Source organism: Primulina eburnea, unplaced genomic scaffold (genome assembly GCF_022965805.1).
Source record: "Primulina eburnea isolate SZY01 unplaced genomic scaffold, ASM2296580v1 ctg592_ERROPOS1100000+, whole genome shotgun sequence".
Classification (NCBI taxonomy): domain Eukaryota; kingdom Viridiplantae; phylum Streptophyta; class Magnoliopsida; order Lamiales; family Gesneriaceae; genus Primulina; species Primulina eburnea.
In genome coordinates this window covers 9,723-34,948 of record NW_027331379.1, presented here as the reverse complement: position 1 = coordinate 34,948, position 25,226 = coordinate 9,723, and the positions used below count along the sequence as shown (strand labels likewise).

General features: G+C 39.7%; 2 protein-coding genes across 2 annotated transcripts; one reads left to right on the top strand and one right to left on the bottom strand.

Annotated features, from left to right (window-relative positions):
- Nucleotides 1-273: 273 nt before the first annotated feature.
- LOC140821498 (secreted RxLR effector protein 161-like) lies at nucleotides 274-827 on the bottom strand. Its single transcript, XM_073181991.1, has 2 exons — nucleotides 684-827; nucleotides 274-597 (listed from the first exon to the last, which is right to left on the bottom strand). Exons 1-2 carry the CDS (start codon nucleotides 825-827, stop codon nucleotides 274-276), a joined length of 468 nt encoding a protein of 155 aa, XP_073038092.1.
- A 16,575-nt stretch (nucleotides 828-17,402) lies between these two features.
- Nucleotides 17,403-17,858, top strand: LOC140821497 (uncharacterized). The gene has a single exon (XM_073181990.1). The coding sequence runs from the start codon at nucleotides 17,403-17,405 to the stop codon at nucleotides 17,856-17,858; it is 456 nt and encodes a 151-aa protein (XP_073038091.1).
- Nucleotides 17,859-25,226: the final 7,368 nt, after the last annotated feature.

The window sequence follows — 25,226 nt, the reverse complement described above, 5'->3', positions numbered from 1 at the left end:
GTCTCGAATAATCTTTAAAACATAATTTCATGCATACTAACAGAAAACTCTATTCTAAACATGTGATCATGCGTATCATAATAAATTCATGCAATTAAAATCATTTAATTATTCATTTTCCATTTTCCCTAGATTTGTATATAGTTGGATTATATTATCGTACTTTTGGACCTTACACTTAGAAATATTACATATGGATTTGTTTGGTTCTATTTTTGTATATTTTTAAGAAGAATGAACTATACTCTAGTAATCGTATATGATTCTTCAGATTTACTGGGGCATTTTCCTTAGATTTTCCTTAGAATCTATAATTCTAAGCCTCGAAATGAAACTCTTCAACCATACACCATGTGAGTTTGCCTCAAAATAAGCTACGAACTCAGCTTCCATAGTGGAAGTAACAGTCAATGTCTTCTTTACACTTCTCCAAGATACAGCTCCACCAGCTAGCATGAAAATATATCCTGAAGTGGATTTTCGTGAATCAATGCAGCCAGCGTAGTCTGAATCAGAGTAGCCAATTACTTCAAAATTCTCAGTTTGTCTGAACATAAGCATATAATCTTTGGTCTCTTGAAGGTACCTCGTCACTTTCTTCGCAGTTTTCCAATGGGACCTGGATTACTCTGATATCTTCCCAACATCCCAACAACAAATGCAATGTAAGTTCTAGTGCAAACCTGAGCATACATCAAGCTTCCGACAGCAGAAGCATAAGGAATGTTTTTCATTTGTTCCAGCTCTAGATCATTTTTTGGGCATTGGCTTAAATTGAACTTATCTCTTTTCACAATGGGAGCTATACTTGGCGAACAATCTTTCATCCGATATCTTTCTAAAACTTTGTTGATATAGGTTTCTTGAGACAGACCTAGAATACCTCTAAATTAAAATGCATCGTCCATCATCCATACACCTAGAAATTGTTTCACCTCATATAACAAACCCTTATCAATGGTTGCAAGTAATATATCATCCACATATAGAATAAGGAAACAAATCTTGCTCCCACTGACCTTCTGGCATATACATTGATCCATGGGGTTCTCAACGAATCTGAATGAAGAGATAACATCATGAAATTTTAAATACCATTGACAGGAAGCTTGTTTCAATCCATATGTAGATTTCTTAAGCTTACAAACCAATTGCTCACCATTACTAGAGAAGAATCTTTTAGGTCGTTTCATATAAACCTCTTTCTTTGTTTTGAAGACTTATTTACATCCAATGACTTTTACACCATCAAGCAACTAAACAAGATCACAGACTCCATTAACTGCCATATAATTCATCTCTTCTTTCATAGCATTAAACCACAGTTTTGACTCATTACAACTCATGGCTTGTGAAAACGTTTCAGGATCATTTTCGGCTCCAATGTTAAAGTCTGATTCTTATAAATAAACAACATAATCAGTAGATATTGTTGATCTTATTATTCTAGTAGATCTCCTAAGGTTGTTTGGTTGATCAACAATTTCTTGTTGTTCCTCATTAACAACTTGATCGACTGGATTTTCATCAGCGATTTATGGAACTTCAGTAACAAGTTCTCTAACACTCATTTGGTCTTAAGGGGTGTGAATAGCGACAAATCTGTCATTTGAATAAGAGGGTTGTGCATTAATGTGAACATTCTAAAATATTATGCCATGATCACTCCTACTAATCAAGTCATTTTCAAGAAATTTTGCATTTCTTGATTCTACAATTCTAGTGTTGTCAGATGGACAATAGAATATGTACCCTTTGGATTTTTCGGCATACCCAATGAAATATCCACTTATAGTTCTTGGGTCTAGTTTCTTTTCATGTGGGTTGTAAACTCTTATTTCAGCCGGACAACCCCAAACACGTATATGTTTCAAACTCGGTTTCCAACCTTTTAATAACTCAAATGGCGTCTTTGGGACATCCTTTGTTGGAACTCAATTTAATATATACATAGCTGTCTTAAGAGCATCAGTCCACAAGGATTTAGGAAGTTTGAAGCTACTTAACATGCTCCGCATCATGTCCAATAGTGATGTTCGATTTCTCCTTTCAGCTACGCCATTTTGGTCCGGAGAACCAAGCATAGTATATTAGACAACAATCCCATGTTCCTGGAGAAACTTCGCAAACGGACCAGGCCCCTGTCCATTCTCAGTGTATCTACCATAATATTCTCCACCTCTATCAGTTCTCACGATCTTAATATGTTTTCCACATTGCTTCTCCACTTCAGCCTTAAAAACCTTAAAGGCTTCTAGTGCTTCGTTTTTGTTATGAAGCATGTAGATATACATATATCGTGAGTAATTATCAATGAAAGAGATGAAGTATTTCGGACTTTGCATGTCCATATGTGGACAACAAATATCTGAATGTATGATTTCTAATATTTATCTACTCCTCATGGCACCTTTTTTAGACTTATTGGTCTGCTTCCCCTTTATGCAGTCACACAAGTTTCAAAATCATTAAAATCTAAAGTACTAAGTACTCCATCATTCACTAATCTTTTAATCCTCAATATGGAGATTTGTTCCAATCTTTTGTGCCACAATATAAAGGAATCTTCATTTATTACACATATTTTAATATATCTCTGAACATGCATAGTGGTATTATTATTTTGTAAAGAAATAGATAAAAGACCATCAATCATTGTACCATTTCCAACAATATTTGATTTATCCAAAAACTGAAATGAATAACCAAGAGGTACAAGATTTGAAACGGAAATTAAATTCCTAGAAAAAAAATATGAACATAAAATGTCTTTTCCAATTTTAAAATAAAACCACTATCCAATCTAAGGCAGCAAGTCCCAATAGCCTCCACATGCGAAGACATCTTGTTTCCTGAATAGATGTTCCACTCATTTCATTGAGATAATTTCCTTAGGTTTTGCATACTTTGCAAGGTATTTTTAACATGGATTGTAGGACCACAATAAATCTACCATGTGTTATAAATCATATCAACCACATTAGATTCATAACAGACAAATGAAATAGGAATACCTTTCTTTTCAAGTCAATCCTTAAATTTAATGCAATCATTCTTCATGTGTCCCGTCTTTTTACAGAAGAAACACTTGGATTCTTTCTTGATGTCATTTTGGGATGGAATTATTCATTTCCCTTTCCCTTTACTTTGGCTTGCTTCTTATACTTTCCTTGTGTAGTCATAAATATATTATCACTTGTTTCCATCAAGAACCTTCCATCCTCTTGAACACACATAATCATTAATTCATTGATTGACCATTTATCCTTATGTGTGTTGTAGGAAATTTTGAAGGGTCCATATTGTTGTGCAAGAAAGCATAAAATGTAGTACACAAGAAAAGTTTCAAACATTTCCATCAAGTGTCTTTAGTCTAGCCTCTATGTCCCGCATTTTCATTATGTGCACTCGCTCACCTCTCACACTAGTGAACCTTAATGAAGAGAATTCCATAATTAAGGTGCTTGCAAGTGTCTTATCTGAAGACTGAAACTATTCATCAATAGCCTCCAGTAATTCTTTGACATTATTATGCTGGTCGACAGAACCACGTATCACTGGTCTTTATGAAGATTATGCAGAGTCGATTAGATCGCTCTCATTTTTCATAAAGATAAACATCATCTGAAATGTTTTTTTTTCAATAATAGGCTAATAGCAGATGGTTCGTCTTTCCGTATAGCATAATCAATATCCATCCACCCTAATTGAAGAAGAATTCTTTCTTTCCATATTTTATAATTATCGCCCTTCAGTTCTGGAATGTCACATTTCATATCAGAAAAACTCGCAGGTTGCATAACTGCATAAAAATATAATATGCTTATTATTTTTAAAATTTTGAGGTAATATCATGTTTTACCAATGTAAATCATGTTTTAAAAAATCTAGTGACATATTGTCTGTGGGCTAAAATTTTAATACAATAAGATTTTTCTGAAACATTATGATAAAACTATCGAAACATATTTTCCTTTAACTCCTGTCGGTAAATTAAGAAAAACATTTTTGATATTTTAACCTAATTAGTTATATAAATATAACAAAAATCCCTGTGGGTAAAAAATTTATTATTTTTATATAAATAATTACAATTGATGTCCATTATGTGATCCAAATCCACTTAATGTATAATTTTTCATAATTAAGGATGTTGTGGCTATTCCTCAATTATTTAAAATTATATCGTTCATCGGTGACAAAATTTGGCTTTACTTAATACTTTATATAGTAATTATTTAGTAACATAATCAACATTTTCTGTAATGCCCGAGATTTGTTTTGTTGTTAATCTGAAATGATTTGTTAATTAATTGAGGTGATTATAGATGAATTGGATTAGACCGGGATAGGCGGAAAGAATATTTGAAATATGTCTGAGGATTGAGCCTCGCGCATATGCCCGTTCATGCCTGGCGCATATGCGCGGAGTGGGCAGAGAACCTCGCGCATATGCGCGACATGAATCCGAGCATGTGCGCGAGGGTACCCAAGAGTTGGAAAAATGAACAAGGGTCTCGCACATATGCACCGAGTAAGGGCGCGCATATGCACGAGCTGCTGTGAAGGATACGCGCAGAGACAATATGTCTCGCGCATAAGCGCCGAGTGATGTCGCGCATATGCGCGAGACGTGTTGCTTAAAGAATGATGCCACATTTCTTGGCCATGCAATATTTATGTAAATCCTTCATTATTCAGATGAGAAGAACGAGAATTTCCTCTGAAGACTTGAGAGCTTCCGTCGACTTTAAATTGGAAATTTATTTGTTCCGTGTACAGAATCCAAATCCGACTTCAGTACTGTGTTACTATCAACGCAGGCTACAACTGGACGTAAGTTTTACAAAGTTCTGATATCATTTGAAATTATGCTATTGTCAGAATTGAGTAGGATTCATATATGATGTTCTTGACATGTTAGACATCGTAGATTTGAAGTCAGATTGAGAAACAGATTGATTATGGAATTGTTATGATTTTCAGATTATATTGATTGATATTGGACAGATTTGGATTGTTGATTGACTACCGATTGTATTGGATATTGGTTATGGATTGTAATTAATATCTGTTTAGATTTTATTGACCGGGATATCGGGATTATGCCGTTATGCCATTGATTTTGAGTTGAATTCAGATTGATTAGATTGGTATTGAGTTGAGCAGTATATTGATATGATATTATTGATATTGTCATTGCCAGATAGAGTATTGACAGGCTTCGACTTCCAGACTTGAACGTAGTCAGAACTTCAACGAAAGAAAGGTATAAGTCAATGTGGTATTGGGAGATCGACTCGAGTAGGATATACTTGAGTTTTCCTAAATCAAATACTTATTATTATTATTATTATTGTGTTCATTGATTTGATTTGATATTCTTGTTCTATTGATTTATAGAAAGCATGTATTAGATGAGTATTAGACGAGTGATTTTATGACATAAGTGTCAATGGTGATGGAATTGTCACTGGAACATTGCATATTATCACAAGATAGTGAATTAGCGATAGTGCCACAGTCTGTGACGGATAGGTCTAGACACCGGATGTTTGGTTATATCGAAGTGGATAGAATTGGATTTTCTTCTATTACTGATGTTCGATATAGGAATACCAACGTCTAGAAACCGGGATCCCTGGACTAGGATTGATTCTAGTCTGAGACTTGGAGTCATGAGTATGATTGACCGTTTTATATTGATTATGTTTTCAGATTTGATACATATTACTGATATTTGTTACATGCTTTTACATTGTTTATATGATTGCATGTTTCATTGATTTATACTGGGATTTTATCCTCAACTGAGTTATCCGGCCGCTGTCGTGTTTGTATGTGTGCATGACAACAGGTGAGACAGGTTCAGGGTCAAGGAGATGAAAAGAGATCGTGATTAGAGTGGAGACTACAGACTTTGATCTGAGATAGGGTTTGGAACATTGGAGATGTAGTTGTTAAACCTTAGCTCGAATGATTGTATATAGTACTGGACTTTTACTTTTAATACTGATATGTATATTTGCATGTATTCCATTTCGTTCCGCATTTTTAACAAAAAAATTAGATCATGTTTATTATAATTGATTAAATTGTCCCAATGATGATTAAGAACATGATTAGCGTCTGGGTCCCCACAACAAGTGGTATCAGAGCGATAGATCTTTTAGACTGAGAAAGGAGCTAGTGAGCGGGGTAGATTGAGTTTTCTTTCCTGCTTTTGATTGCTAGCACGATTTACTGTTTTATCTGACTTTATTGAAAACATGTGTTATTGAGAACGAATCAGAGACGATTCTGGATCAGCAGTAAGATGATCGGTGGAGGACTGAAACAGATTTTTTATATTTGGTTGCTAACCCTTTTGATAATCAGATAGGCCTCCCCGAAGAGTACCAGAACAGGGCAGTACTTTGAATCCTGCAATGGATGTGACAGCAACACCAATGGAGACATTGCTGAAGAGATTTCAGTCATTCCATCCACCTACACTGAAGGGTACTGAGATAGCAGTGGATTGTGAGAGTTGGCTGGACGATATTGAGATGTTGTTCGAGTCCTTGGATTACACTGATGAGCGGAGAGTGAAACTGATAGGGCACCAGTTGCATGACGTTGAAAAGAACTGGTGGATTACAACCAAGCAGGCCTTGGAGCATCGAGGTACTGTTATTACCTGGAATGTATTTAGAACTGAATTTTATCAGAGATTCTTCCCAGTGTCGTACATGAAGGATAAGGGGGCCGAGTTTGCAAACTTGAGATAGGGGCAACTGAACATCGAGGAATATGTGGCCAAGTTCTCTACATTGCTATGATTTGCTCCACATGTGGCCGAAAATGACGAAGCCGTTGCGGATCAATTCATTAATGGCCTGAATCCGGAAATCTTTACCTTGGTGAATACGGGAGACCGAACAATTTTACTGATGCTTTGAATAGAGCCAAGGGAGCCGAAGCCGGTCTGATGATACAGAGAGGAGCTTTGTTTGTGCCTCCAGCACCGAGACCACAGCAACCACCTCCCCGGTTTGAGAGTGGCAGCAGTAGTGGCGGAAAGAAGGACTTCTTGAAGGCTAGAGGAAAGCAATTCAAGAAGTCTAGCCTTCAAGAAGTCAGGAAGCAGTTCTTCTAGCTCTGGGAGTCCTCGACAGAGCCAGAGCTATACTGGACCTTATTGCAGCACTTGTGGAGGGAAACATGCCACAGAGCAGTGCCGAGGAGTGTTCGGTAGTTGTCGTACTTGCAGACAGCAGGGACACTTTTCTAGAGTTTTTCCCCAGAGAGATACTCAGAGATTACAGGGTGCTGAATCATCTGGATCAGTAGCTCAGACTGGTAGACGACCACCAGCTGCAGTTCATTCATTTCAGCCAGCACCAGTTCAGTCACAGCAGAGGCCAGGAGGGAGCCAGACAGTGAGCCAGCCTCCTAGAGAGCAGGCCCGAGTATTTTCTTTGACAGAGGAGCAGGCTCAGGATGCACCTGATGATGTTGTTGCAAGTAACTGTTTTATTTTTGGTTACCCTGCTTATGTATTGATAGATACTGGTGCATCGCATACATTCATATCTGAACGATTTGCATTGAGTCATGTTTTGGCTGTTGAGTCATTATCTAAGGTAGTGTTTGTCTCTTCTCCGTTAGGGACATTTTTGATATCAATGAAGTCTGTTAGATCTTGTATACTGCAGTATGATGAACATGAAATTGAATTAGACTGTATTGTGCTTTGGTTGTCCGATTTTGACTGTATTATCGGTATTGATACGTTAACCAAGTATAGAGCTATTGTCGATTGTTTTCACAAGATCGTGAGATTCAGACCGGAGATGGCTGAGGAGTGGAAATTTTATGGTAAGGGTTCTCGATCCAGAATTTCTTTGATATCCGCTATGAATATGACTCGATTATTGCAAAAAAAAGCGGATGGATTCCTTGTTTAATTAGTTGATTTACTTAAATCGAGTCCACCATTGGCGGACTTGCCAGTGGTGTGTGAGTTTGCTGATATCTTCCCAGATGAGATTCCTGGTTTGCCTCCGATTCTAGAGATAGACTTCAGCATCGAATTAATGCCAGGTAAAGTTCCGATATCTAGAGCTCCATACCGAATGTCACCAATTGAATTGAAAGAGCTGAAAGAACAGTTGGAGGATTTACTGGCCAAGGGTTATATCAAACCGACTATGTCTCCTTGGGGTGCTCCAGTCTTGTTTGTGAGGAAGAAAGACGGTTCAATGAGACTCTACATTGATTACCGGCAACTGAACAAAGCAACGGTAAAGAATAAATATCCCTTGTCTCGCATTGATGATTTGTTTGATCAGCTGCAGGGTTCATCTGTATATTCCATGATCGATCTGAGATCTGGATACCTTCAGCTGAGAGTCAGGGATTCTGATATCTCGAAGATAGCATTCCGAACTAGGTATGGACATTATGAATTTATTGTCATGCCGTTCGGTTTGACTAATGCTCCAGCTGTGTTTATGAGTCTAATGAACCGCATATTCTAGAGGTATCTTGACGATTTCGTTATTATATTCATTGATGACATTTTGATTTATTCGAAAAATATGATTGATCATGCTGAGCATTTAAGAACTGTGTTGCGAATTCTGAGGGTTGAGAAACTGTATGCTAAACTGTCGAAATGCGAGTTTTGGTTGAGATATGTTGTATTTCTGGGCATATTATATCCGGAGACGGTATATCAGTGGATCCAAGTAAGGTTGAGGCAGTGATTTCTTGGCCGAGACCTACATCAGTGCCCGAAATTCGCAGTTTTATGGGTTTGGCCGGATATTATCGTCGATTTATTAAAGATTTCTCGAGTATTGCTAAGCCTGTTACCCAGTTGACTCAGAAAAATGTTCCATTTGTCTGGTCTGAAGACTGTGAGACCAGCTTTCTTGAATTGAAGAAAAGACTGACCAGTGCACCGGTCTTGACGATTCCATCAGGTACTGGTGATTTTGTAGTTTATTGTGATGCATCTCACCGAGGATTGAGTTGTGTTTTGATGCAGCGAGGACATGTGATTGCCTATGCCTCAAGACAGCTGAAGCCCCATGAATCTCGTTATCCAATTCATGATCGTGAATTGGCAGTCATCGTCTTTACATTAAAGATATGGCGACAATACATGTACAGTGAGAAGTTCGAGATCTATTCTGATCACAAGAGCCTGAAATATTTGTTTTCACAGTCCGAGTTGAATATGAGGCAGCGAAGATGGCTTGATTTGCTTAAAGATTTCGATTGTGAAATCAAGTACCATCCAGGGAAATCCAATGCAGCAGCAGATGCACTGAGTCGAAAGGTATGTTCTTTATCTTTGTCGACGATTGGTGTTTCGAATTTGATAGAAGATTGCTGCTTGTCTGGATTAGCCTTTGAAACAGATCGTCAGCCTCTGAGATTATGTGCTATTCGGGCCGAACCAGACTTGATATTGCGAATCAAAGAGGCACAGAAAGTTGATCCGAATGTGCAGAATTCGATTGCAATGGTCAGAGCTGGACATCAATCGGAATATAAGGTTTGTGACAGTGTTTTGTATGTGAATTACCGTATTGTTGTGCCGAATGTTTCAGATATGAGACAACGGATATTGGCAGAAGCGCACAGCAGTCGCTTTAGCATTCATCCTGGTGGCAGAAAAATGTATAATGATTTGAAGACACAGTATTGGTGGAAACAAATGAAATCTGATGTTACTGAATTTGTAGCCAAGTGTCTAAATTGCCAACAGGTGAAAGCTGAAAGAAAGAAACCAGTAGGATTGTTACAGAGTTTGTCGATTCCTGAATGGAAATGGGATCACATTTCCATGGATTTTGTGACACAATTACCGAGATCCTCCAGAGGTCGTGATGCGATTTGGGTCGTGATCGATCGATTGACCAAAGCTGCATGTTTTAATCCATACAAAATGACGTACCAATATGATCAGATGGCCGATATTTATGTTAGAGAAGTGGTCAGATTGCACGGAGTGCCGAAGTCGAGTGTTTTCGACCGTGATCCTCGGTTTAATTCGCACTTCTGGCAGAGTTTGCAGCAGGCTCTAGGTACAAAGTTACATCTGAGTACCGCATATCATCCCCAGACTGATGGACTGTCAGAACGGACGATTCAGACATTGGAAGATATGCTGAGAGCTGTAGTGCTCTACTTTAGCACTAATTGGCATGATGCCTTGCCTCTTTGTGAATTTTCGTACAAAAACAGCTATCAGACGAGTATTGAGATGGCTCCTTTCGAGGCGTTGTACGGGAAGAAATGCAGATCCCTTTTATATTGGGATGATATCTTTGAGGTTCCTGAGATTGGACCTGATATGATCTGAGATATGACAGAAAAAGTGAAGCTGATTCAGAAGAAAATGAAGGCAGCTCAGGACCGACAGGACAAATATGCCAACATCAGACGACGACCGTTGATATTTGAGACTAGAGATGGGTATTTTTGAAGATTTCACCTTTCCGAGGAGTTGTCAGATTTGGCAAGAAAGGAAAGTTGTCTCCACGATACGTTGGTCCATATGAGATTCTCGAGAAGATAGGAGATCGTGCCTATCGACTCGCATTACCGCCTTCATTATCGGGGATACATGACGTCTTTCATGTATCTATGCGGCGGAAGTATCTCCCTGATGATTCTCACATTATTTAGCCAGACGAGGCAGAACTTGAAGAATCTCTGAGTTCCATCGAAAAACCGATCCAGAATTATCGATCGCAAGGAAAAACAACTCAGAACGAAGACTATTCCTCTAGTAAAAGTTCAATGGACTCGTCATGGCATTGAAGAAGCTACCAGGGAAACTGAATCAGACATGAGACAGGAGTTCCCAGAATTATTTCGATGATGTAAGTCTTTTATTTTAGTTTCTATTCTCCATTCCTTATTGTATCTGATTTGATATCTGAATTGATTGCCTGTGATTTCGTCCCAATCAATTCAGATATCTGATAAGTGCAAGATTTGCACTTAATCTATATTAGAATCCATTTTGAATCATGCTTGTTTCGAACAGAATTATGCGTTTTTGGTTTGTTTTGATTGTCATTTCAGGAATGGAGAAGATAGCGGACACGATGCCAAGTGGACAAGAAATGCACGACCACGAGCACGCCATGGGACAGAAGTGCGCGCGCCATCGCGCCACTTCACGCGCAGTCGCGCGCACATTCACTCAAGCCCTCGGACAGAGCCTCGCTCGCGCCCGCGCGAGATCACTCACAGCCGCGCGCAATGATGTGCAGAATGATCGACAGTGGCATGCGCGCCATCGCGCCAACTCTCGCGCACCCGCGCGCACCTATACAAGTGAATGACCAGACACCTAAGCTCTGTGGCGCCAGTTCATGCACACCCGCTCGCACAGACCCGAGAGCGACGCGAGCAAGCGCGACTTCATGCGCTACCGAGCGAACATGCATGGCCAGAGGAGCAGCACCGAGCGCGCCACCGCGCGCGCGCCGCATCCATAATATTATAAATTCCGCGAATTAGGTCATACTCGGTCAGCAGCCGTCACTGGAGAAACGCAGGAGATCTTCAGGCGTCCAGGGAGAAAAAGACGCGAGGAACGGAGCGCATACTGGAGACAAAGATTCATAGTGTGAAGAACAGTTACAAATACGAAGAACGACGGATCTGGGGACAGAGACGACACTTCGGATTTGTTATCTTTTCCTTTGTTTCATCACTTTATTGTGTAGCGATGTCTAGAACTACGAATAAGTCTTGTTTTCTCTTGGATTTCGTGATGAACTAAATTTCCATTCTAGAGGCTGACGTAACTTTGTCTATACGATTATTTGACTGGATATTTTTTATGATTGAATTCCGTTTTATTTAATTATGTTCTCTATTTTTATTTCATTACAATTTACTGGCCATAAATTGTATGTGGTTTGATTAATTCTACAACTCGGGAGAGGGATTAGGATTATAGATCATTAGAGACGCATCGTTGACTGTTTATATCGTTCGGAAGGCGTATAACTTTAGCGAGGCTTGAGTAGGAACATTATTTGCATTTACCAATTAAACGTGGATTTTATTAGGAATAATTGAATCGAAGTTTGATTGGTACAATTTATTCGTCACTTGGGAAAGGAGGAATAAAATACGTAAGTGTTCTTGGCCATTAAATAATAGGAATTCAGGAATTTAAATACAACTAGAAAAATTATCGTAGAAACTTAGTGAAATCATTCCTCTAGATATTTTCTATCATTGGTAATTCTCCATTCGGTGATTAATTTAATTCATTGTTTTCACTTACTTCGTTCAAACAAACCAACCTTTCATTTGATTTATCTAGATAAAGTCTTGGCTATTTTAATTACGAGCATTGATATAGATTTTATACACACTCCTCGTGGGATCGATATCTGTACTCTAACCAGTACTAAAACTTTACACCGTACACTTGCGGTAGGAAAACGCGCAACAAGTTTTTGGCGCCGTTGTCGGGGAGTGCCAAATTTGAATTTATATCAGTATTGTTACCAATTAGTCTAGATTTTAATTTTTAGAGCTTTTATTTTTTCTTTTATCTTATATTGATTAAGCGTTTTATTTTTCTTCCTGTTTGACAGTGTATGCTAAGATCGCAAAACTCAGACTTGCTTATTTTTTATCCGGAGATCGAAAGAACTGCGAGAAGATTAAGAAAAGCAAGAAGAGAAGAGATCCAAGCAATGGCTGAGAACAGAGAAAATGACAGACGCGACCAACCAGAGGCGATTCCTATAAGAGATCACTTCAGACCAGTGATCAGAAATCATTACTCTGGGATTGCAAGAGGGACAATCAATGCCAATAATTTCGAATTGAAGCCCGCTCTAATCAATATGGTTCAGCAAAACCAGTTTGCTGGAACAGCCACATCTGATCCTCATGTTCACCTGAGAACTTTCTTGGAGATAACGGACAGGGTAAAGATTAATAATGTTTCTGATGATATTATTAGACTGCGTTTGTTTCCGTTTTCTCTCAGGGATCAAGCACGAGGATGGCTACAATCGCTTCCCTTGGGAAGCATCACGACATGGCATGAGCTAGCCACGAAATTCTTAGCGAAATACTTTCCCCCTGCAAAATCTGCCCAGTTCAAGATTGAGATCAGCACGTTTAGGCAGACTGAATTCGAGCAATTGTATGAAGCATGGGAAAGATACAAGGAGCTATTGAGAAAGTGCCCAAACCATGGCTTCGAAGACTGGGTGCAGATTGAATTATTCTACAACGGTCTAAATGGGCAAACAAGAGGAACAGTGGATGCTGCAGCTGGTGGTACGATCTTTGCCAAATCTCCGGAGCAAGCTTATGACTTGCTCGAACAGATGACAATAAATAGCTACCAGTGGCCGTCAGAAAGGGCAGGAGTAAAAAGGACAGCTGGAATTTATGCTGTGGATCCTATTACGTCACTCACTGCTCAGGTATCTGCATTGACCACTCAAATAGCCGCGATGAACAAAGTGAGTACATCTAAAATCGAGGGTCCATCGATGGTTGCTGAAGAACTATCCACCCCTGAAGAAGCACAGTATATCAACAACAGAAATCAGGGTGGATATGGAGGATATAGAGGTAACCCTCCCCCTAACACTTATCATCCTGGATTAAGAAATCACGAAAACTTTTCTTATGCAAAAAATAAAAATGTGTTGAATCCTCCACCGTGGTTCAATACATCAAAGGGGGAGGGAAAGCCTTCATTTGAAGATTTGGTAGGTACATTCGTTGCTGAGTCTGGAAAAAGGATGGCGAGAACTGAATCTCGTCTTGACAATATGGAGACTCACATGGGAAACATGGGTGCCACAATGAAATCTTTGGAAACGCAAATCGGACAGTTGGCCAATGCTCTAAAAGATCAGAACAAGGGGCAATTTCCCAGTAACACAGAGGTGAACCCAAAAGAGCAGTGCAAGGCAGTCACTTTGAGGAGTGGGAAGGACTTAGAGGTACAGAGTTCCAAAGAGAGAGTGGACAGTGAGAAGACAGTTGAAGAAAGTGAAGTGGAGGGATCCACGGCTGAAATCAAAGTTGAACCACCTCCAGTGTATAAGCCGACTCTACCCTATCCTCAGAGATTCAAGAAGAAGAATTTTAGATGATCAGTTTGCAAAGTTCTTGGAAATTTTCAAGAAGATACACATCAACATACCATTTGCTGATGCTTTGGAGCAAATGCCGAATTATGCAAAGTTTATTAAAGATGTGATGTCTAAAAAGAGGAAGCTGCAAGAGTTTGAGACAGTGAAGCTTACTGAGGAGTGCAGTGCCATCCTACAAAAGAAATTACCACAAAAATTGAAAGATCCAGGGAGTTTTACTATTCCTTGTTTTATTGGTGGTTCTCATTGTAGTAAAGCTTTATGTGATTTAGGAGCAAGTATTAATTTGATGCCATTTTCTATTTTCAGAAAATTGGAGCTTGGAGAAGTTAAACCAACTACTATCACCCTACAGCTTGCAGACAGAAGTCTCACGTATCCGCGTGGGATCGTCGAGGATGTACTGGTAAAAGTGGATAAGTTTATTTTTCCTGCTGACTTTGTGATTTTAGATATGGAAGAAGATCATGATGCTCCATTGATATTTGGGAGACCATTCTTGGCGACTGGAAGGGCATTGATTGATGTTCATAAGGGTGAACTCACCTTGAGAGTTGGTGGAGAAGAAGTTATTTTTAACATCTATCACGCCATGAAGGGATCGAATGAGGTAAGCACTTGTAAAAGCATTAATGTTATAGACTCATGTATGTCTCTTGATTGTGCAGGAATGAGGGATCCTTTGGAGAGCTGTCTGATAGGTGCGGCAGGAACTGTTGATGAAGATAATTTGGAAGTGAAAGAGCAATTGGTGGCTCTTGAAGCAGTACAAAAAGAAAAGAGAAAAGATGCACCGCACGAGGAGTTGGATGTAAATGAGAAACTAGAAGCAATACCACCTTCCCTTGAGTTGAAAGAGTTGCCAAGCCACCTGTGTTATGATTTTTTAGGTGAGAAGTCGACGTATCCGGTAATTATCTCTTCCTCCCTTTCGTGTGATGAAAAAGATAAATTATTAAGAGTGCTGAGAGAATACAAAACTGCTTTAGGATGGTCGATATCTGATATTAGGGGAATTAGCCCCACTATATGCATACATAAAATTTTGATGGAGGAGTCGTATACTCCTTATGTGGATCAACAGAGGAGGTTGTACCCAGCAATGAAAGAGGTTGTGAAGAATGAGGTACTGAAATTATTAAATGCGGGTGTAATTTATGCTATTTCTGATAGTAGCTGGGTATCTCCTGTACAAGTAGTACCAAAAAAGGGTGGAATGACAGTGGTAAAAAATGAAAATGATAAATTAATATCTACTCGTACTGTAACTGGTTGGCGACTATGCATTGATTATAGAAAGTTGAACAATGCCACACGAAAAGATCATTTTCAATTGCCTTTTATTGATCAGATTCTTGATAGACTTGCAGGTTATTGTCAATACTGTTTCTTAGATGGTTATTCAGGTTATAACCAAATTGCTATAGCTCCGGAAGATCAGGAGAAAACAACATTCACATGCCCCTGTGGCACGTTTGCCTTTAGGAGGATGCCTTTTGGGCTATGTAATGCACCTGCCACTTTTCAGAGGTATATGATGGCCATATTTGCAGACATGGTGGAGGAGATAATGGAAGTCTTCATGGACGACTTCTCGGTATTTGGCTCGTCATTTGATCATTGTTTACATAACTTATCCCTTGTTTTGCAGAGATGCCAAGAAAAGAACTTAGTTCTTAACTGGGAGAAATGTCACTTTATGGTCCATGAGGGCATAGTCCTTGGACATAAAGTGTCGTCTCGGGGATTAGAAGTGGACAGAGCCAAGGTGGTTGTCATTGAAAAACTTCCTCCACCAAAGAACATCAAGGGAATAAGGAGCTTCCTCGGACACGCGGGGTTTTATCGTAGATTCATTAAAGATTTTTCTAAGATCACTAAACCCCTGTGCAATTTACTTGAAAAGGAGTCGACTTTTATATTTGATGATAATTGTTTGCAGACATTCGAGAAGATAAAAATGGCATTGGTGATTGCACCAATTATGATAGTGCCGGACTGGGAGCAGCCCTTTGAGCTGATGTGCGATGCAAGTGACTATGCAGTAGGTGTAGTGTTGGGCCAGAGACGTGATAAATTCTTTAGATCAATCTATTACGCAAGTCGTACCATGGATGCGGCACAGCAAAACTACACAACTACCGAAAAGGAGATGCTTGCAGTAGTATTTGCCTTTGACTAGTTCAGACCCTACTTGGTAGGTACAAAGGTAATCGTTTTCACTGATCATGCAGCTATCCGATACTTATTTGCCAAGAAGGACGCAAAGCCACGCTTGATAAGGTGGATCTTGTTGCTCCAAGAGTTTTATTTTGAAGTAAAGGATAGGAAGGGATGCGAAAATCAAGTGGCTGACCACTTGTCAAGACTTGAGCTAGAAGAGAAGGAAGAAGAGGGAGCCATACAAGAAACATTTCCAGATGAGCAGCTTTTTGAGGTAAACTTTGTACTTCCTTGGTTTGCTGACATTGCTAATTTTTTGTCTTGTGGAACCCTTCCCCCAGATATGAACTACCATCAGAAGAAGAAATTCGTCCATGATATAAAGTTCTTCTATTGGGACGATCCGTTCGTGTATAAGAGGTGTGCTGACCAAGTGATTAGGAGGTGCGTGGAAGGTCTTGAAGCACAACAAATTTTGGAGAAATGTCATTCTTCACCATATGGTGGACACTTTTGAGCGTCACGAACAGCGGCTAAGGTATTGCAATCCGGTTTCTACTGGCCTAGTTTGTTTAAGGATAGTTATACCTTAGTAAAATCATGTGATAGATGCCAAAGGTTAGGAAACATCTCTAGGCATCACGAATTACCACTAACAAATATTTTGGAAGTGGAACTTTTTGACGTTTGGGGCATAGATTTCATGAGACCTTTTCCCCCTTCCTCTGGTTATTCTTATATTCTGTTAGCTGTTGATTATGTGTCGAAATGGGTGGTACTAATGACTCTCATGCTGTAGCGAAATTCGTACAGAAAAACATTTTCACCAGGTTTGGAACACCGAGAGCCATCATAAGTGACGAAGGTACGCATTTTTGCAATAGAATTTTCAACTCACTATTGGCCAAATATAATGTGAAGCACAAGGTGGCACTAGCATATCATCCGCAGTCGAATGGACAAGCTGAAGTATCCAACCGGGAAATTAAGCAGATACTGGAAAAGACTGTCAACACAAACCGGAGGGATTGGGCTATGAAGTTGGATGATGCGCTATGGGCTTATCGGACTGCATTCAAGACGCCTATTGGGATGTCTCCCTATCGGCTGGTATTTGGAAAAGCATGCCATCTACCATTGGAGTTGGAGCATAGGGCATTTTGGGCTGTGAAGAAGTTGAACTTTGATTTGAAAGCGTCTGGCGAGGTTAGAAAACTACAATTGAGCGAGATGGACGAATTCCGAAATGATGCATATGAGAATGCCAAGATCTACAAAGAACAGACTAAGAAGTGGCATGACAAAATCATAGTTCGAAGAGAGCTCAAACCAGGACAACAGGTACTGCTGTACAACTCTCATCTGAAGTTGTTCCCTGGTAAGCTTAAGTCGCGATGGTCGGGGCCATTTGTTTTGGAAACGGTGTCGCCCTATGGAGCTGTCAAGCTAAAGTGCAATGATGGAAGAACCTTCAAAGTGAATGGACAACGGGTTAAGCCCTACTATGGAACTGAAGTAAGGAATATCGACAGTTACAAGTTGATCTGATCAGACAGGGTACAGTCGGACTGTCGACGTTAAACCAAGCGCTATGTGGGAGGCAACCCGCATTTATTTATTTTTTTTATTTTTTTTCTTGCATTCGTTCTGCTTTATTATTTTATTTCAATTTCTTAGTTAATATTTCTAATTTTCTCTATTTAAGTATTAATTTGAATCGCTTTATTTTTGTAGGTTAAAAAAAAAAAAAAAAAGTGGTAAGAACAGACGCATGCGCGCGGCAGCGCTACATCTCGAGCCACCGCGCGCCCTCATCAACCATAAAGAACAGAAGCCATCGCGCCCCAGCGCGAGTTCGCACGCGACCGCGCGCACCTCATTATCAAAGACAGCCAGAGGCCCGCGCGCGGCCGCGCCATTTGACGCGCGCGCGCGCTCAATTATTGGCAGCAGACAGCCGCCTCCTACTTCAGAATCCTCTCCAAAACCCTCTCCTCCATAAATCCAAGCACCCAAAACTTGCCAAAATTTCTCCCAAACTCCTACAATACACCACCCCTCACACACAAGCCCCAACACAACCCGTCATCTCCTCCTCACCATCACACCTCTAAGCCGCCGCCGCCGCCGCCTCCTGCCACCGATTCTCATCTCAAATTATTTTCTTGAAGGGTACCTTTCTTCCTCATTATTATTGTTTGGGGTCAATTTTCAGAATTCAAAGTTTGTTGGTGGCATTGTGCTCTTTATTTGTTGATTATTGGTGTGGATACAAATTGTTGAAAATTATGCCGCCTCGAAAAAAATCAAAGGACGGGGCTTCCTCGTCTCGTTCCTCCAATGCTAACAAATTTTGGAACGAGGAAGCCTTTCGAGTATATGAGAGCACCATGTCTAGGTCGATTATTCCAGAAAGAGGGCTAGATATGACATACCCCGATTGTGCATTCATTAGAGAGGTCGGGCGACGAGGGTGGATGGATATAGCCCAGTCTCCGCCAGACGCTGTGATATCCGGAGTCCGTGAATTTTATGCGAATTTGAGAATCAAACATGAAGAATACAGAGTTTTGGTGTGAGGGCAACTCGTCTATTTTGATTCGGCCACTATTAATGCAATCTACAATCTGCCGGATTTTGAAAATGACGGGTACACTGAGTTGATCACTGGGGATGTGAACTACGATGAGATTATCAGGACCTTAGGCATCGAGGGTGCAGAGTGGCGATTGAATCAGGGCTCCCCAGTCACTTTGAAGAAATCTGATTTACGCCGTAAACCACGTAGTTGGGCATCTTTTATTCTCTCACGGATCATGCCCTCCTCACATCAGACAAAAATTACAAAAGATAAAGTGGCGTTGATTTACGCCATAATGACTGGGCGGACCGTGGATTTGGGGAAGCTTATTAACAGTTATATCATGCGTGCTGGTACAGGACTTATGACCGTCAGCCTCCCTTGCCCACATACTATCACTGCATTATGTCTTTATGCCGGTGTGCAATGGAGCGCAGATGAACAGGTCTTGAAAGCCAAAGGCCCAATCTTGGTATGTGAAGTAGAACGTTCGCGCTTTGGAGACGAAATAGAACGGCAAGAGGCCAGGGCAGAGTACAACCAGCGAGCCAGAGCACGCAATCCACCACCACCACTATCGATTCCTCGTTCTAGTTTGCGAGATAGGATGTTCCGACTGGAACAAGAGTCGCGGGCTGAGCGCCGAGAGCAGGCCGAACACCGACAAACCACTAATACTTTCATGTCCTACATGATGGATTTCACATCGGCGCTTGCCCAGCGATTCCCACCTGGACCCGAAGATGTTCCTTACCCACCACAACCAGCCTGGCCACCACAGTAACCGCAGCACATGGACGAAGATGATGAAGATACTGGGAATGATGATTCGAGCCCCGAGTTCTGACACTCGGGAGCGAGGTATGTGTTGTCATGTTTTTCATTTCTATACATTGAGGACAATGCATACTTTAAGTTTGGGGGGTAACAAATTGCTTGTTGGAATTTTTATGAATTTTTTTTATTTTGCACAGTAGTTAGTTTGATTTTTTTTATTATTGCATTCTTTATCTTTTAGGAAAAGTCATGGATAAGTAAAATGTGTGACCGATGATGAAAACTGAATTGCGATCCTGAAATGTATATGTGTTCCTGATAACTTAGGAGTCACAATTATTTTGCACTGTCGTGTTTGTTGATATTATCGTTGCTTAGAGACAAGTTGCATGCCTGTGATGCTAAACAGATGAGGGAGATCTGATTATTGGTAATTTTTGCATGACATTGACTGACACTTTTGAAGATATAGAAATGATCTAGGCATTGTTTTCACAACATCTTTGGGCATGTGTTCTTTGTTTACTGTCAATTGTAGCCCTTTGAGCTTAAAATTTAATGGAGGTGCTTACTTTTTCTTCGTGCACCTATTTCATCTATCATTTTTATTGAAAAGTGCATGTGACTGGTTTGTATGAGTTGACTAATGGATTGACGGTAATCTAGAACTTGTTTGAGCACTTTTCGAGGAGAAATACGGATAACATGTGACATAGGAATGATTTAGGCGATCTTTGAAACCGTTGAGCCTTCGAGCCTACCAAATGAACATGAAATATCCTTAGTGTCTCATTTTGAGCCTACTAAAAATCAAGTGGTGTGTGTCAATGACATACAATTAGCCCCCACTTGTATCTATTCTATATCCCACAGCAACTACCAAATGAAGCTTATACACTTATTTTCCTACCTGATTTTGAGAGAAATAAATTCATTGGTGTTGTAATGATTCAAATGCTCCTTGAAAAAAAAAATGAATGTACAGAAAGGAGTTCAAAGAGAAGGAAAACAATGAAAAGAATGAATCAAAAGTGGTAGAAAGAAAGCATTTGGGAAATGAAGGATATGAATGAAAAGAAAACAATAAGTGGGTGGTGGTTGAAAAGAAAATGAAAATGGGTGAAGTTGATGAAGTTCAAATATTTCTCTCAAATTTTGATCTACATGCCTTTATTGTAGCCATGAGCCGTAGCCTAACATTACAAGCCTACAATACCTATTAACCTTGTCACATTTATCCAATATAATAGTGGAGAAAAGTTGCTCAAGTCAAGCCTATGGATACCAGAAAAACACTGTCATCAAGTATAAACTTTAATCACTTGCATGCAAGCATCTCACGGGGTGATTTCATCTTCGGTATATTTCTGTTGAATATTTATGAGCCAATTAAACACCGATAAAGTCATATGTGATCTGTGAATGCAAATTTATATTTTGATGAAGTGTGAGTTGAACTGAACTGTTGATGTCTTGATTCTGTAAGGCGAATGGGCATTACAACTCTATTTGAGCATTCGATGGGGTAAACGAACATTGACTTATCACACACACACGTGACTCTTGGGAAATCGTGAATTACATGAAATTAGATGAGTCGGAGGTCAATATCACTTTTCGTATATCCATGACTTTAGTAGTGGCGTTAATCTTTTCCTTAGTTATAAGCTTTTATTCTATTTTGCTCGGGACTAGCAAAAGTTCAAGTTTGGGGGGTTTGATAAGTGCAAGATTTGCACTTAATCTATATTAGAATCCATTTTGAATCATGCTTGTTTCGAACAGAATTATGCGTTTTTGGTTTGTTTTGATTGTCATTTCAGGAATGGAGAAGATAGCGGACACGATGCCAAGTGGACAAGAAATGCACGACCACGAGCACACCATGGGACAGAAGTGCGCGCGCCATCGCGCCACTTCACGCGCAGTCACGCGCACATTCACTCAAGCCCTCGGACAGAGCCTCGCGCGTGCCCGCGCGAGATCACGCGCAGCCGCACGCAATGATGTGCAGAATGATCGACAGTGGCATGCGCGCCATCGCGCCAACTCTCGCGCACCCGCGCGCACCCATACAAGCGAATGACCAGGCACCTAAGCTCTGTGGCGCCAGTTCATGCGCACCCGCGCGCACAGACCCGAAGGCGACGCGCGCGAGCGCGACTTCATGCACTACCGCGCGAACATGCATGGCCAAAGGAGCAGCACCGAGCGCGCCACCGCGCCATTTCATGTGCCACCGCGCGCGCGCCGCATCCAGAATATTATAAATTGCGCGAATTAGGTCATACTCGGTCAGCAGCCGTCACTGGAGAAACACAGGAGATCTTCAGCCGTCCAGGGAGAAAAAGACGCGAGAAACGGAGCGCATACTGGAGACAAAGATTCATAGTGTGAAGAACAGTTACAAATACGAAGAACGACGGATCTGGGGACAGAGACGACACTTCGGATTTGTTATCTTTTCCTTTGTTTCTTCACTTTATTGTGTAGCGATGTCTAGAACTACGAATATGTCTTGTTTTCTCTTGGATTTCGTGATGAACTAAATTTCCATTCTAGAGGCTGACGTAACTTTGTCTATACGATTATTTGACTGGATATTTTTATGATTGAATTCCATTTTATTTAATTGTGTTCTCTACTTTTATTTCATTACAATTTACTGGCCATAAATTGTATGTGGTTTGATTAATTCTACAACTCGGGAGAGGGATTAGGATTATAGATCATTAGAGACGCATCGTTGACTGTTTATATCGTTCGGAAGGCGTATAACTTTAGCGAGGCTTGAGTAAGAACATTATTTGCATTTACCAATTAAACGTGGATTTTATTAGGAATAATTGAATCGAAGTTTGATTGGTACAATTTATTCGTCACTTGGGAAAGGGGGAATAAAATACATAAGTGTTCTTGGCCATTAAATAATAGGAATTCAGGAATTTAAATACAACCAGAAGAATTATCGTAGAAACTTAGTGAAATCATTCCTCTAGATATTTTCTATCATTGGTAATTCTCCATTCGGTGATTAATTTAATTCATTGTTTTCACTTACTTTGTTCAAACAAACCAACCTTTCATTTGATTTTTCTAGATAAAGTCTTGGTTATTTTAATTACGAGCATTGATATAGATTTTATACACACTCCTCGTGGGATCGATATCTGTACTCTAACCAGTACTAAAACTTGACACCGTACACTTGCGGTAGGAAAACGCGCAACAATATCAAATCAGATACAATAAGGAATGGAGAATAGAAACTAAAATAAAAGACTTACATCATCGAAATAATTATGGGAACTCCTGTCTCATGTCTGATTCAGTTTCCCAGGTAGCTTCTTCAATGCCATGACGAGTGGGGAGAAATATAATGCCCGAGATTTTTTTTGTTGTTAATCTGAAATGATTTGTTAATGAATTGAGGTGATTATAGATGAATTGGATGAGACAGGGATAGGCGGAAAGAAGATTTGAAATATGTGTGAGGATTGAGCCTCGCGCATATGCGCGTTCATGCCGGGCGCATATGCGCGGAGTGGGCAGAGAACCTTGCGCATATGCGCGACATGAATCCGCGCATATGCACGAGGGTACCCGAGAGTTGAGAAAAATTAACAAGCGTCTCGCGCATATGCGACGAATAAGGGCGCGCAGCGCATATGCGCGAGCTGCTGTGAAGGATACGCGCCGAGACATTATGTCTCGCGCATATGCGCCGAGTAATGTCACGCATATGCGCGAGACGTGTTGATTAAAGAATGATGCCACATTTCTTGGCCATGCAATATATATATATATATATATATATATATATATATATATATATATATATATATATATACATATATATATATATATATCCTTCATTATTCAGATGAGAAGAACGAGTTCCTCTGAAGACTTGAGAGCTTCCGTCGACTTTAAATTGGAAATTTATTTGATCCGTGTATCAGAATCCAAATCCGGCTTCAGCACTGTGTTACTATCGACGCAGGCTACTACTGGATGTAAGTTTTACCAAGTTCTGATATCATTTGAAATTATGCTATTGTCAGAATTGAGTAGGGTTCATATATGATGTTCTTGACATGTTAGACATCGTAGATTTGAAGTCAATGATTTTTCAGATTATATTGATTGATATTGGATAGATTTGGATTGTTGATTGACTACCGATTGTATTGGATATTTGTTATGGATTGTAATTAATATCTGTTTAGATTGTATTGACCGGGATATCGGGATTATGCCGTTATGCCATTGATTTTGAGTTGAATTCAGATTGATCAGATTGGTATTGAATTGAGCAGTATATTGATATGATATTATTGATATTTTCATTGCCAGATAGAGTATTGACAGGCTTCGACTTCCAGACCTGAACGTAGTCAGAACTTCAACGGAAGAAAGGTATAAGTAAATGTGGTATTGGGAGATCGACTCGAGTAGGATATACTTGAGTTTCCCTAAATCACATTTATTATTATTATTGTGTTCATTGATTTGATTTGATATGCTTGTTCTATTGATTTATAGAAAGCATGTATTAGATGAGTATTAGACGAGTGATCTTATGACATAAGTGCCGATAGTGATGGAATCGTCACTGGCACATTGCACATTGTCACAAAATAGTGAATTGGCGATAGTGCCACAGTCTGTGACGGATAGGTCAAACACCAGATGTTTTGGTTATATCGAAGTGGATAGAATTTGATTTTCTTCTATTACTGATGTTTGATATAGGAATATCAACGTCTGGAAACCGGGAACCCTAGACTAGGATTGAGTCTAGTCTGAGACGGGGAGTCATGAGTGAAAGGAGATCGGTTACGGTGACCGAAAGCGCAACGGAAGTTAAAAAAAATTGAATTTTTAAGGAATATTTTAGGCCACCAAGTATTGTGTGTAGCAAATACAATAAAACACCAAAATGACATTCATAGTGTGTTTAGAAATCATACCTATCAACCTCTTGAGGTTGATGATGGCTCCAACTTAGTTGATAAACAACTAAGCTCTTCAAGGATGACAATCTACAAGCTTCCCTTTGAGCCCATCTTGCTCAAATATTAAGTCCACCACCAACTAGCTAGAACCACTCTAATTTTGAACTAGAAAAATTAGAGCATTTTTCTTTGAGAAGTGTATTGTTTCCTCAACAATTGAAGAAAAAAAATTGGAGAGAAAGATGAGGGAGATTTCGGCCATATGGTGTATGGAGTGAAGGGGAGACTTTTCTTGCTTGGTGAAAAAGTGTTGTGTTGTCCCAAAAGCATGCCATGCCTTGGACATTGAAAAAGTTGTCTCCCAACTCTTCACCTCCCCATGCACATTCTATTTGGATTTGTAACAATTACAAGGCTCATGGACTTTTATTTAAATGTCTCAAACACATTTGAGTCCATTTAAAGTTTACTTGATTTTACTCAAGCCCACTAGTTGAATAAATTTTTCTAATTGGGCTCTACAAGGCCCAATGTTATTTAATTAATTCAACACTTAAATTAATTTAATTACTTGGACTCTACTAGGCCCACTAGTGTTTA